Below are 15,642 nucleotides of genomic sequence, written 5' to 3'. Positions count from 1 at the left end.
GGGGAAAATGTACATTCATGACATCCAATGTATGATGTTTGGTTGACTCTTACTAGAGCGTGGTGGTGGTGGTGGTGGTGAAGATGATGAAGATTGTATTTTACTATTGACCCTGTACCACTGTCCATAACATTAATTCATTAATTTATTAATTAATGCAGGAACAAGGCCACATCCATAGTTAGTTGAACAATGGCACTCTAGATTTCGGAAAACAACACATCACAATTAGACCTACTGTTTGACTCATCTGATATTAACCCCACTGTGGACTGAGGGAGGCTCCCCATTCATATTCTGGTGTTGCCTTGTCTTCTTTATATTAGCGCTTTGGCACAGGAGCGTCATGCACCCCAAAAATTGAAGGGGACACATACGTGAGGATGGCTGGGGGGTGGTCCAGGGGGGCTAGGCCCCGGCCATCAATTGGAAKAWWTTTCAAACACCTGAAACAGCTTTTTCCTGCAATCTAGAGCCATGGTCATTATGCTTAATTCTATGTTTAAACAAAGATATGTTTATTTTTCTGCATGTCTTGAGCTGTCTATATCCTCCTGACTACCAACCTTGCTAGCAGGCATGATAGCTAAGATAGTTAGACAAGCTAGCTACTCTAACTTGATTGATAGCCTGAAATGGCTTCTTAGTAGTTATGAGGTTGGGAGATTGGTAACCTATCTAGGCTAGCTAAAGCCAACTTCATAAAATTGCTAGGTGGCTAGTAGTATTACAGACAAACAACAAAAATAAAAAATACATTAAAAAAATATTGTATTTGTATTTTTTACAGGACAAATATGAGTGGGCACATGCCACTGTGCCCCCTACGGGCATGATGCCTCTGCTTGCGCAGACCATCATGTCAGAGCATGATGACATGGCCTCAGGTCTATGATATATAAGTGTTGTTTCGATGCTTTTTTTTTTTAAACGCACTATTACAGGCTCATTGGAAGGCAAAATAACTGTAGAATAGGATATAATTTTTGTTACAACTTCAGAGGAACATCTTCTGTCACAGTTAAACTCAGGTATTTGACAAAAACTTGAATTGTTTGTTTCTTTTAGGGAAGTAATTGTGGTGTTGTGTGCAGATAATTTTATTATTGATAGAAATGTATCCTAGTTACTATAAATTGTAGTACTTAACTGTTGATTCATACACTATTAACTATTATTCAATGAGGTGGTAATAGTTAACATAAAGGTTAATAATACAATATTGTAATTAAATAAGCAATTACAACATAAGCAACTGCTTTTATTTAGTTTTTCGATTTCAAATGGCAATAAATGCAAATACAATACAGATAAAATAAAATAAATGTGTCAAAGTGTCACCCACATCCTAGGCTACTCAACATGTATCTTCACTTTAATTAATTTAATTGTGATTATGAACATGAGAAAATGAGGCTATATTTAATTCTCAGATTCATCCTAATCTCCTGAGATGAAGTTGAATGTCTTCGTTTCCGCTGTGGCTCTACTTGGTGCCTTCCAACCCCGCTATGAATGTAGAGCTATTGAAACCCCCGGAGCACTTGATTCATTCCACAATCTTCAGGCAGAGCTGCAACAGCAACTCCCTATTCTTCTGCGACTAGGAGAGGAGTACTTCATTCGGCTTGACAACTCCAATCAAAATTCGCCCCAGTCCTCATTGTCGAATACATCTCCTGGAGCTGCTGCGCGGTCAACAACGGTCAACAGGGCTTTACTTCAGTTTACGCAGCGTCTTCTGCAAGGTAAAGTCGGTAACAGCAATCGGTTTCTGAACAGCTACGCTAACCAGATGGATGATTCCATGGAGAGAGGAAAGAGGACCTGGCCGGGCGAAGAGCCACCGATCTCATTGGACCTGACGTTCCATCTGCTGAGGGAAGTTCTAGAAATGGCTCGAGACGAGCAATTAGTTCAGCAGGCATATAGTAACCGGAAAATGATGGACATATTCGGGAAATGAAAGTGTTAGAAATACATTTACCAAATAAGTTGTGTACATCTTACATAAACTCTACGTTACTATTCCATTTTTGTTTTACTCTTGAATTGGTTAACTTTCGTTCTTTCAGTTATTATTTTGTATTGATTTGTAAAATCGAGTTGTAATTCGCTTTGTAGTTATTACATTGTGTGATGAGAAATAGGCAAGGCCAGTTGAAATGGTGAACACAAATATCCTTTAATGTTCTTAACTTGTATTCAAGCATAACGTATTTTGTATATATTGTCCAAACATTCATCTTCTCTCTCTGGAATTCCCTCTCATTGTACAACTGCTTCAAGTTTGATAATAAAATAGGCCTATCATATGACTATCAGCAACCAATCATATTTGTTGTGCAAGAGAATGTCTGATATTTATATTTGTAATAAAAAAAGTTTCCAAAGTTATATTCATTGCTTCATTGCTGTGTAGACTAAATTGAGTGTCTTGATACATTGAGACGTTTTTCTGACTCACGCGTAAATCTATTGCCAAAAGGTGTGCCAAATTACGCACGGCTTTCTCAAGCCAGAAATCTGCCCAATGACATTTGTTTTTACGGTAGTATAGAAATGCTAGAGAGGATTTACAGATAAATTACAGTTATATAACGGTAACATAGTAATTATTTAAACCGTGCCTGCAGCGGGATGCTGACTCAACCAAAACAATACCTAGTATTACAACAATGTCATAGTCTTGAGGTAAAATTAACAGCTACTTCTGGTTGTTCAGCCAAGAAAAGGAGAAGACGTGTTTGGTTCCATCTTTGTCATCTGTGTTTTGCTGACTTGATGCCGTATCAGAAGTCATCTGTGAAAAACAAAGAGCAAAAACATTAGAGGTCCCCTCAAACTATTGCAAAGCTACTCGTTGTATAAATTGTTCAGAATTGGGTTTGTAAATGGGATCAAATTAAAACTCGCAATGCATACTGAATAAGTCAAGTATAATTTAGAGAGAATATAAAGAAATATTTATGTTATCTGTAGCATGTCCTTAAGGTCCATGCAAAATTAGAAGTCAAATGAAGGAGGAATTCTGACATGCCTCAACAGAAAATATTGTTGCTTACATATTCCAAAGCACTAATTTAACACAAGGAAATCAAATATTTTGTAGAGTCTAAAGAGCTTCTTTGAGATACCAAATACAAAATAACTCTAACATAAAAAGAAATGTATACCATATTTATCTCACCACACTAATACCCACCTGCTCACACCCACAATATGTCCTGTATCAATCAATATGATGTCCTGAATTACCATATCCACATCCATACAATAACCTCAGAGTATACAAGATCAGTCAGCAATTTGACCTGAAAATCTACTAAATTGAAACTTCTCATGTTTTCAATTTAAAGCGGGTAACCTTTTAAGTGTGATAGACTGAGTGCTTAAGTATTAGTCAGTTCACAAATGAAGAAATAAACATATCCTAATGGTAGACTTTATCAGACTCCAAAGCTGATGCAGTAAAATAGACAAAGCCACAACTGTGACACAGAAAGCCACTTCCTGTGAGGAAACAAAACAACCAAGCTTTATTTCTTCAGGATTATAAGAGTTTTTGTAAGCAAGATGATTTTAGGTTATGCAAGTGATGATTTTAGGTTATGCACATGCCACGCACACACACACACACACACACACACACACACACACACACACACACACACACACACACACACCACACACACACCACACACACACACACACACACACACACACACACACACACACACACACACACACACACACACACACACACACACACACACACACACACACACACACACACACACACACACACACACACACCACACACACCACACACACGAAGACCCTTTCTGGTAAACGCCTCTATGAATCTGTAGGCCATTCATTTTTTCCCTCTGGAATGAATACAAACTGTTCCAGGTGGTTTTTCCCTTTCCATTGAATCCACATGATTATGTTGGTGTAAACTCTATGCTCATTCAAATTAGCACTCCACATGCTACATGAAACTCAATGGTGATGACATGTAACAGAGTGGTTGATAATTATCCCTATGAAAACAGCAGCGTCCCCCTCCCTGCTTCACCCCTAACACACGCAGGGCTACGGCAACCAGAGAGCAGGCAGGTGTCTCATCATTAAAGCCTCCTGCTGAGGTGAAAGCCACTGCCGTAACACAGGCCAGGTCCCATGCAGGCCCACTCTGAGTTGAGCAGAGCACAGCTGCTTTAAACAATGACTGAACTATTCTGATACAGATTGGATATTGACTGGTTTCAATAACCACATACAGAGGGCGGGAGATAAAAGCCAAGCAATAATAATTTTCATTTTATACTTAAAAATATCCATATGGTTTGTGAACTCAAATGTGACCTTGACTGTCACTGCACTAGACAGCTGCTGGGATGGAGTTAGCCAGGGATCATGAGTTATTATTCTATCATGTATTATAGACATTTTCAGTCAATTTCACGGCTAGGCTGTAGTGTATCATAGACGCTCCTCTCACCTGTGTCGGTGGCTCCGCTGATGGGAAGTTAACCAGATTTGTGTTTGGGAACTGAACAGGGGTTGTGGTTGGGGTTGGGAAGTGGACTGGGCTGGCCTGTGCGGTGGCAGTTGGTGTTGGGGTTAGGGATGGGAATTGTACTGGGGTTGTGGCACGGGCGGGGCCCTGTGGGTTGGCCAGGGTAGCCATGACACCTAGGGTCTCAATAGGTCTCTGAGGAAGGGGTGGGGGTGCTATCTGCTGCTGGGGCTGTGGAGGGTTGGCCTTAACGACAGAGGGTCCTGCAGCAGAGGGGGAGACATCTGTACGGGTCGCCCCTGTCATCCGCCTCAATTCTACTTCCTCTTCTCCATCTTCAAATTCTTCATCTTCTTCAACATCTGAACAACAACCAAGAATTCAAAATACAAAAATAGTAAATTGTTTAATTTTACTTCAGTTTTACATTGATCTTGAAATTGTTATTTGCATAGTTTCTTTTGTGGGACTGGAAGAAGTGATTTTGGACATTGTGAAAGAACATTGAAATGCCAACGTCACACTCAATACTCAATACTCCCCACCTTTCACAAAGTCTATAGTGAGCAGTACCCTCCTCTCCCGCTCAAAGTTAGCTGTGTAGTGATCCATGTTGTCATAGCCACGCTCCACTTTGTCCAGGTGGGAGATGTTAGTGCCTGCAATGAGGCTGGTAGACCGAGAGAGAGATCACAGTTACACTGTAGTTTCTGAGGACCAGAACTATAGTCTGAAACTGGAAAAAAGGGTATGTGTACTCACTTTTGTAGAAGAGGCTTTGCAGTCTGTGGGAGCAAAGATGAGAAAGGAATTACTTCTCAGAAAACTCTGATGTAGACATTGCACAACATGTCTTCTGAGAAAACATCTCGGAAGACATTGCGCAACATGTTTGTAATAACATGTTACACTTTTTATTCTAACATGGTACATAACCAATTATGATATTGATTTATCACTGACACAGAATTTCAGATGCTTACATGGCTATTTTATGTGGTAGTAATTTGTCCTTTCTGGACAAAAAGTATGTTTTTCATCACCTGCAGGAAAGTAGCCATCTCTGACTCCTCCATTGTCTGTATCCCTGTCTCCACGATCTTTGCCATGTTCTCCAGGTGCTCTCTATAAACCTTCCTCATGAGGCGTTTAGATAGTCCAGTTTTCTCTGTTGCTCTGCGTTTGATCTCCAGGGTCATGTCTCTTTCCGCTCCTCCAGGACGGGCCATAAAGGTGATGCGAACCTTTCACACACTTTGGGATTTTCTGCCTCCTGCATTCCTCCTGTTAGACCGCCATGATTGTACTGTAAGGTTAAACTGACAAATAACTAGGTCATATGGTATTGTCAGTAGCAAAAATGAGGGCGCATAAAAATTAAGCATACATTTTTACCATCCATATTGTTGAAGTTTGATCAATGTGAAAATAACTGTTATAGACGACCACATAAAGAAAGGACCAAAAGGTTGAAGGCTTTCCCTCAACGGTCTTACAGGTCTCATCCAGTTGACTCATGCAACGCCCTTGCATCCCTGTCGTTGTTTCCCACTACATGGCTATACACGTCAGTATTGTTCCAGTCAACTCAGTCTGGAACAAAACAACACACAGCACACACACACACACACACACACCCACACACACACACACACACACACAACACATCACACACAAAAAAAACACCACAAACACACCCACACACACCCACAACACACTACACCATCACCACACATCGACACCACACACACACACCACAACACCACACTACACACACACATCGTCACCCACACACACACTTCACACACACCATACACAGCACACTGAGAGGTCCATGCATATACTTTTTTTTTTAAATGACATTTATGCATCCAACTCTGAGACTCTGTCATTAGAAAAAGGGGCAGTTTGACTTCAGATTTGATATACCTGTAAGAGCATCATTCAGACAAAGGAAATAATACAGATATAGAATGTAATAAATAAACAGTTAACCTTTTGCTTATTGAATATAGTGTTGAGTGGGGCCACATCACAGTCTTTGTGGGCTCCGAACACCTTGCAGAGAGAGCAGGTGGGCACGCCACACGTCACACAGTAGATGTTGATCTTCTCACCCTCATGCTCCTCACACATGGGCTGGTCACACTTGGCAGGCTCAGGCTCAGGCTTGCTGCTACAGAACAGGTGACAGTTATACTTTGGGGATCCTGTTTACACCACACATTGGACACAGACTTCCTGGTGACCTTTTTCAAAAATCGAGTTACCAGTGAGAGTTTGTGAGCGAGGAAGCTGTACTGTTAATCGAGCACAGTAATGTCGGTCACACTGGCAAGTCACAAAAACACCTTTGTGTCCACAGTGCCTAAAATGTTCAAGCCATAATATTATAAGATCAAAGTAAGTGAACAAATGTAGTACAGACAAACATACTTTCTCCTCATGGAATGTTAGCATTTCAGAATAGCCATCATTTATGTTTATTTGGCAACCAAGAGTATGCTAACATTTTGAATAACTGTTTTTAATAGTCCACTTGCGTAACGTAGGCCTAATCCACAGTTGCTTGATGAGCCTATCACACCACTGTGGCTAAAACGCATTCTGCACTTGGCTCCCAGATTCAAGCAAAAGGTCCATGTGAAAATTGTATTTGTCTTGTCCCGGTAATCTACTCAAGAACTTTAAATTGATTGTGCAAAAATGATATGCTAAAAAGGCAGGAGCAGATGGCGTCTTTTCAGAGATCTACTGTTTTGGTTTATTAGGATGTAGTTAAGTGAATTTACATGTAGCTGTTGCAGATAATCTACTATGGATAGTTAATGACAGAAGTTGTATTTTAAAAACATTGGGTTTTCCTACGTCAACTATTTTTGTCAACTACTTGTGTACTGTCTATCTCTCTTAAAAGCAGACTAAATACTATATTGATGTCTAGAGAATGTAGTGCGGCTCAAATTGGAATAAAAATAGAACTCTCTTAACTCACTGCTGCCTCACTGGCCTACATTATAAAAACAAAATCTAACTAATGGGCAATATGTCCAGCCACCCATGAGTAAAACCCAATTTCACAATGAAAAAAACAAATATATATTCTGCTTCAATTTTCCATTTCTCATCAGTAGTTTTCCGATTCATTCTATATGTTGTTCAGGATAGTATGTAGTCTTCTTGATGTCCAGATTTGTTGGTGTGAGGGTTTGCTGTTTGTCTAATTGGCCAGATATACATAGGACTGCTGCTGCGTGCCTCGGACTAAATTGTCTGCCAATCTTTTTAAATAGGCCTGTAGTGTCTCACCTTGAGGACTCCTGTTTGTACATATCAATGATATTCTGTCTGTCTCAGACCAATTGTCTTAGGCCTGCTGTCTTCTTTTAGGCATTTATTGTCTCACCTTGAGGACTCCTGTTCTTGTTTGTACATGTCAATGATATTCTCCACCAGCAGGTTCCTCTGCAGGCCATAGACTCCATGTCTGTCCAGGACCACCTCATGTCGGCAGGACGGGCAGCGGAAACGTCCCCCTGAAGATACCGTGGTTCCTCTGGTCGATAAATAAGGGTTTGAGGCCTACACAGGACATCAGTGTATCAATGGCGTTCGATAAAGCCAGTGGAAATGTTTAAATATAGGCCTACCGTTGTCTAATATTGGTTAGTAGTATTTGCGTTGTTTACTGGTTAAAATGTGTGTTAGTTGATTCTGGAATGGCATGGGTCAAGAGGAAACACGTTGTTTCTTTTCAGAATTATGGAATAAGTGGTAATTGAATACTGACAATTAAAGGATGAGCAATACCTTCACTACAATGTCAGAATTCTGTACATGTAATGTATATGAATGGATAAACCTTTAAGAGAGAGCAGTAAAGGTTAAAGGTTAAAAGTTCAGCTGTAAAATAACCAACCTACCTGGAAAATATCTTGGGCACATTTTCGACAAAGGTTGTGTTGACAAGGGAGAATCACCACCGGTTTGGTAAACATCTCCAAACAGATGGGGCAAATTAGTTGTTTCTCCAAGCTGTCCATGGTGCTGTCTTGCTTTGTGGAATGTGGATACCCCAGAGATATATTCATTGCACAGTGGAAAAACAAAACCACTACTGCTGTCTTTAGGGATACCAACAAACAGTCCCCCAACGGTCCCTCAATCCCTAAAGAACTGACTTGGCAAAGATTAAAGATGTCTACTCCTTTAGAACAATGCAGAGTCACTGGGCCTGCTTAGGCGCTCGTTGCTGTCCTCAAAGTTCCTTCGACCGGGTCGCATTGCTCCCTAGCTGGCAATCCACTGAGTGTCACAGGCTGTTTTTAGAAACCCCCACGTCAAGGGTTGCCATGCTTACTTGCCCATATATGAAAATGTCACGAGAAGGGTTAGGGGGTCCAGCTGTTACCACCTCTGAAACAGGAAGGGGTAAGCCCATACCTCTATCAAACAGAGTGGGCTGAAGTTGCCCCTAGACAGTGATCTTGGGTCAGTTTTGCATTTCCCCCACTAATAGTTAAGGTTAGGATTGGGGGAGGGGAAGCTGATCCTAGATCTGTACCTAGACTTCCCCCCGGACAGAGCCTTTCAAACAAACTCACGATGGCAAGTCACTGCTCTGACTCTTGAACAATAGTGGGCTATAACTCCGTTTAGTTTAGAGTTGTTAATCAATAAACAATAATTGCCCTATAATGCAATAATGCTTTTGTAGAAAACATTCAAGTTGGCCTACATCTGTGAAATGATTGCGATCAATGTCAAAAGACGCCAGTCCATATCCCAATGACAAACATAATCTATTGCGAAACATTGGTCACCTAATTTTAAAAGCAAATACCAGTATGTGACCTTGAATACATTACGCTATGCTGATACTGTAAGCAATGCCCCAGACACACATTGATTCTGAACCTGTCATCAGCCTACAGCATTAAAACAAATATACCCTATATATATACACTCATACCAATAAATCAGATACCATTTCATGTTGACTGTATAGACAGATCAAATCATACATTTATTTTCAACAAAATACTTTTGTTCTATTTTTATACATACACATACTCTAATATTTACACACTGAGCTATTTGTACTATGTGACAAGTGAAGCCAATGCACTCCAGAGTGTTTAGGTAAGTGAAAGGAGATGATGGATTTAGTTTGCAGGAGAACAATGACATCAACTACCTCCAATGAAAACAGAAATCAAGATTTAAAAAAACAAAAAAACAACCAAAAGCACTTATTTACAGAGAATGTAATGACGTTAGAGTGTGGGAACATCCATTGACATAGAAATGGACTGTGTAGTGTTTATGTAGTCTAGTGCCTCTCTACGGTTTGTAGATGTCCAGGTTCAGGTGTAGCTTCGGTGGCCATCCCCAATCAACTGTGTCTTTTCACTGGCATTAGTTGGCTGGTGCACAACCGGAGTGTCCACATCTAGGATTACACAACAACATTGTGAATAATGACACTAAAATTCCCTACAATATCAAATGATCAACATAGATACCTTTGTCAATCTTATTGTTGTATTTTCTCTCGTTCCATTCATTGATGTTACACTTTGCTTTCACTACTTAACGGTATAGTTAGTTTGTTTGTTGTTTGCAGAAGATGTAAAGGTATGTTTAGAAATGATTTGATCTTCTATTATTCTACCAAGATGTTATAAGAAATGTTTCTGAATMGCACAAAGATGATGTATCACATCAACGCAAAGCCATCACAACTACTTGTTCTTGAATCTCCAGAGACATGAACTCATTGTACAAATTTGCCCATCAACTTCTCATAATTGATGCGTTGGCAGAAACAATTAGCTATTTATCTGTCTACACTGCTTACCACACATTTGTAAACATGTAATAAACCTCTAACTACCATTCAAAGTAAAACAGTGAATTTTTAAGCAAGGATCTTTTTTCTAACATGGATGTTATATAAATATTGTGCTGTTGAAATCGTAGGGCAAGAGTAGCCTATGTGTTTCTTAAAGGGATACTTCGTATTTTGTCAAATGAGGCCCTTTATCTACTTCCCCAGAGTCAGATGAACTCGTGGATACCATTTGTATGTCCCAGTATGAAGGAAGTTAGAGGTAGTTTCACGATCCAATGCTAACTAGCGTTAGCGCAAAGTGTGGAAGTCTATGGGTATCTGATAACATGCTAGTACAGTTGAAGTCGGAAGTTTACATACACCTTAGCCAAATACATTTAAACTCKGTTTTTCACAATTCTTGACATTTAATCCTAGTAAAAATTACCTGTCTTAGGTCAGTTAGGATCACCACTTTACTTTAAGAATGTGAAATGTCAGAATAATAGTAGAGAGAATGATTTATTTAAGCTTTTATTTCTTTCATCACATTCCCAGTGGGTCAGAAGTTTACATACACTCAATTAGTATTTGGTAGCATTGCCTTTAAATTGTTTAACTTTGGTCAAACGTTTCGGGTAGCCAAACGTTTCGGGTAGCCAAACTTTGGTCAAACGTTTCGGGTAGCCTTCCACAAATTTTGTCCCATTCCTCCTGACAGAGCTGGTGTGACTGAGTCAGGTTTGTAGGCCTCCATGCTCGCACACGCTTTTTCAGTTCTGCCCACACAAAGTTCTATACGATTGAGGTCAGGGCTTTGTGATGGCCACTCCAATACCTTGACTTTGTTGTCCTTAAGCCATTTTGCCACAACTTTGAAAGTATGCTTGGGGTCTTTGTCCATTTGGACCAAGCTGTAACTTCCTGACTGATGTCTTGAGATGTTGCTTCAATATATCCACATCATTTTTTCCCCTCATGATGACATCTATTTTGTGAAGTGCACCAGTCCCTCCTGCAGCAAAGCACCCCCACAACATGATGCTGCCACCCCCGTGCTTCACGGTTGGGATGGTGTTCTTCGGCTTGCAAGCCTCCCCGTTTATCCTTCAAACATAACGATGGTCATTATGGCCAAACAGTTCTATTTTTGTTTCATCAGACCAGAGGACATTTCTCCAAAAAGTACGATATTTGTCCCCATGTGCAGTTGCAAACCGTAGTCTGGCTTTTTTATTGCGGTTTTMGAGCAGTGGCATCTTCCTTGCTGAGCGGCCTTTCAGGTTATGTTGATATAGGACTCGTTTTACTATGGCTATAGATACGTTTGRACCTGTTTCCTCCAGTATCTAAAGCCATGAKATAATCTTCTGGAATTTTTCAAGCTGTTTAAAGGCACAGTCAACTTAGTATATGTAAACTTCTGACCCACTGGAATTGTGATACAGTGAATTGTAAGTGAAATACTCTTGTCTGTAAACAATTGTTGGAAAAATGACTTGTGTCATGCACAAAGTAGATGTCCTAACCGACTTGCCAAAACTATAGTTTGTTAACAAGAAATTTGTGGAGTGGTTGAAAAACGAGTTTTAATGACTCCAACCTAAGTTTATGTAAACTTCCGACTTCAACTGTGTGTGTGTGTGTGTGTGTGTGTGTGTGTGTGTGTGTGTGTGTGTGTGTGTGTAGATATGTGTCTCTGTTATGTTGTCCTTCACCCACTGACTGTGTCCCCTCACCAGTCCTCCTTGTCATGGCGGATCTCCTCCTCCAGGTCTTCAGGGGAGACAAAGCTGTCTGTTCCCTCTGCGGGGTGCATGGGCTTCAGCTTCCCACAGCAGCAGTTACAGCAGCAGCACAGGCAGCAGCAGCAGTAGCACCCCGTTATCACGCCACACAAGGCAAAGAGACCCTGACAGGAGAGAGATATACTATAGGTTAACACAACACAAAAACATGCACGCACTCACGCAGACAGACTCAAACACAAGCGCAGCAGCTCGCACCAATCTTTCCCCTCCATGCACAATAAAACAATCCAGGGATTCCATATGATTGTGAAAGCTCACCTTAGCCCACCAGGTAGACAGCATGAAGTAGGTGTTGACATTCTCCTCTCCAAACTGCTGGGCCACATAAAGGCCAAGGGAGCCGTAGCTGTCATAAATGTTTCTCTTGGTGATGTCTGACAGAATGGAATTGGCGCTGTTGAGCTCCTTGAATTTCTCTGCCGTCTCTGGGTTGTCAGGGTTCTTGTCCGGGTGGTACCTCAGAGCTAATTTTCTGAAAGGAATTCAAAAGTAAATAAATGAACACACAAAAATATGGATTTCTCCTTTGTGGTTTCAGAAACTGGGTGAGATGGTGTGTAAAGACAAAGGCTGTATTGTCTGTTTAGTGTTTACCATACAGCTCTGTTCTCTATGGATTTCATTATGGTCATTTATTTGACTTATCTAGACACACACTTGTTTGTCTGGATCTAGCCATGGATCTAGCCTTGAGACAATTGAGACATGGATTTTGTATGTGTGCCATTCAAAGGGTGAATGGCCAAGACAAAAGATTGAAGTGCCTTTGAACGGGGTATGGTAGTAGGTGCCAGTTCGGGCGCATCGGTTTGTGTCAAGAAGGGCAATGCTGCTGGGTTTTTCAAGGTCAACAGTTACCCGTGTTTTTCAAGAATGGTCCAAGAATGGAGTCAACATGGGTCAGCATCCTTGTGGAATGCTTTCGACACCTTGTAGAGTCCATGCCCCGACGAATTGAGGCTGTTTTGAGGGCAAATGGGGGGGATGAAACTCAATATTAGGAAGGTGTTCCTAATGTTTGGTATAGTCAGTGTATACAGTATGTGATAGTGATAGATATACATGTAGATGTGATTGATAGATATACACGTGGATGTGATAGATGGTGATAGATATAAATGTGATAGATATAGATGTGATAGATAGTGATAGATATAGATAGTGATAGATATAGATGTGATGATATAGATGTGATAGATATAGATGTGATAGATAGTGATAGACATAGATGTGATAGATAGTGATATATATAGTTGATATAGATAGTGATAGATATAGATGATGTAGATAGTGATAGATAATAGATATGATAGTGATGTACAGTAGATGGGATAGATATACAGTGCATTCAGGAAAGTATTCAGACCCCTTCACCTTTTCCAAATGTTGTTACGTTACAGCCTTATTCTAAAATTGTTTGAATCGTTTTTTCCCCCCTCATCAATCTACAGACAATACCCCATAATGACAAAAGCAAAAACAGGTTCGTATAAATTTTTGCGAATTTATAAAAGATAAAAAACGTACATTTCACATTTACATATGTAAGTATTCAGACCCTTTTCTCAGTACTTTGTTGAAGCACCTCTGGCAGCGATTACAGCCTCAAGTCTTCTTGGGTATGACGCTACAAGCTTGGCACACCTGTATTTGGGGAGTTTCTCCCATTCTTCTCTGCAGATCCTCTCAAGCTCTGTTAGGTTGGATGGGGAGAGTCACTGCACTGCTATTTTCAGGTCTCTRCAGAGATGTTCAATCGAGTTCAAGTCTGGGCTCTTGCTGGGCCACTCAAGGACATTCAGAGACTTGTCCCGAAGCCACTCCTGCATTGTCTTTGCTGTGTGTTTAGGGTCATTGTCCTGTTGAAAGGTGAACCTTCTCCAATCTTCTCCCCAGTCTGAGGTCCTGAGCACTCTGGAGCATGTTTCCACCCAGGATCTCTCTGTACTTTGCTCCATTCATCTTTCCCTCGATCCTGACTAGTCTCCCAGTCCCTGCCTGGGACTGGGAGACTGGCTGGCATGTGCCTTTTACTGAAGATTGGCTTACATCTGGTCACTCTACCATAAAGGCCTGACTCGTGGAGTGCTGCAGAGATGGTTGTCCTTCTGGAAAGTTTTCCCATCTCCACAAAGGAACTGTCAGAGTGACCATCGGGTTCTTGGTCACCTCCCTGACCAATGCCCTTCTCACCCGATTGCTCAGTTTGGCCGGGTGGCCAGCTCTAGGAAGAGTCTTGGTGGTTCCAAACTTCTTCCATTTAAGAATGATGGAGGCCATTGTGTTCTTGGGGACCTTCAATGCTGCAGAAATGTTTTGGTACCCTTCCCCAGATCTGTGCCTCGACACAATCCTGTCTCGGAGCTCTACGGACAATTCCTTAGACTTTTTTTTTGCTCTGACATGCATTGTCAACTGTGGGACCTTATATAGACAGGTGGTGTCCTTTTCAAGTCATGTCCAATCAATTGAATTTACCACAGGTGGACTCCATTCAAGTTGTAGAAACATCTCAAGGATGATCAACGGAAACAGGATGCATCTGAGCTCAATTTCAAGTCTCATAGAAAAGGATCTGAATACTTATGTAAATAAGGTATTTCTGTTTTTTAATTTTAATAAATGTGCAACATTTAAAAAAACTTGTTTTCACTTTGTCATTATGGGGTATTGTGTGTCGATTGATGAGGATTTTTTACTTATTTAATCGATTTTAGAATAACTGTAGCGTAACAAAATGTGGAGAAAGTCAAGGGTCTGAAAACTTTCTGAATCCTCTATAGATAGATAGATAGATAGATAGATAAAGATAGATAGATAGATAGATATAGATAGATAGATAGAGAGATGATAGATAGATAGATAGATAGATAGATAGATAGATAGATAGAGTAGATAGATAGATAGATAGATAGATAGATAGATAGATAGATAGATAGATAGATAGATAGATAGATAGATAGATAGATAATAGATGAAGATAGATAGATAGATAGATAGATAGATAGATAGATAGATAGATAGATAGATAGATAGATAGATAGATAGATAGATAGATAGATAGATAGATAGATGTGAATTGCTTGTGCCTTATTTCCCACCTGTAGGACTTCTTGATGTCATCATGGGTACAGCCTTTTTCTAGCCCAAGCACTTGATACAGAGACTCTCCAGAGGTGGACAGAGAGCGCTGCCTTGGTTCAGACATCCTACCACCATTACCTGCTGGAGAAAGAGGGCGGACAATGGGGAATTAGATTCATACCAGTACAACCATTAAAAAACACGCTCAGTCAAACCATGAAACTCTCTTTTGACAGAAAATAAATGATCATCCAAGGAGACAAAATAAATACCTGGCTTCCCTAATTTAATGCAGCAGTTATCCTTCTTATTCCTTTATGGTATCAAAGTCCTCAGTTTAAGTCCTCTTCCTACCTGGTGAGGTGTATGGTGGCGATGGACTTGCACTG

The 15,642-nt window shown here is 40.5% G+C and overlaps 1 protein-coding gene and 2 pseudogenes across 1 annotated transcript; 1 reads left to right on the top strand and 2 right to left on the bottom strand.

Annotated features, from left to right (window-relative positions):
• Positions 1–1,357: 1,357 nt before the first annotated feature.
• Positions 1,358–2,080, top strand: LOC111979779 (corticoliberin-like). Its single transcript, XM_024010485.2, has one exon. It carries the CDS (start codon positions 1,454–1,456, stop codon positions 1,964–1,966), a length of 513 nt encoding a protein of 170 aa, XP_023866253.1. The 5' UTR covers positions 1,358–1,453; the 3' UTR covers positions 1,967–2,080.
• An 84-nt stretch (positions 2,081–2,164) lies between these two features.
• LOC111979780 (E3 ubiquitin-protein ligase TRIM63-like) lies at positions 2,165–8,835 on the bottom strand (annotated as a pseudogene).
• A 754-nt stretch (positions 8,836–9,589) lies between these two features.
• Positions 9,590–15,629, bottom strand: LOC111979734 (dnaJ homolog subfamily C member 5-like; annotated as a pseudogene).
• Between the last annotated feature and the right edge of the window lie 13 nt (positions 15,630–15,642).

This window comes from Salvelinus sp. IW2-2015, linkage group LG19 (genome assembly GCF_002910315.2).
Source record: "Salvelinus sp. IW2-2015 linkage group LG19, ASM291031v2, whole genome shotgun sequence".
Taxonomy (NCBI): Eukaryota; Metazoa; Chordata; class Actinopteri; order Salmoniformes; family Salmonidae; genus Salvelinus; species Salvelinus sp. IW2-2015.
Note: the sequence above shows the minus strand (reverse complement) of the source record. Positions and strands in the feature narration are given on the sequence as shown.

Excerpts from the sequence above, each read along its gene's own strand:
- LOC111979779 (XM_024010485.2), top strand. The coding sequence starts at position 1,454 with ATGAAGTTGAATGTCTTCGTTTCCGCTGTGGCTCTACTTGGTGCCTTC.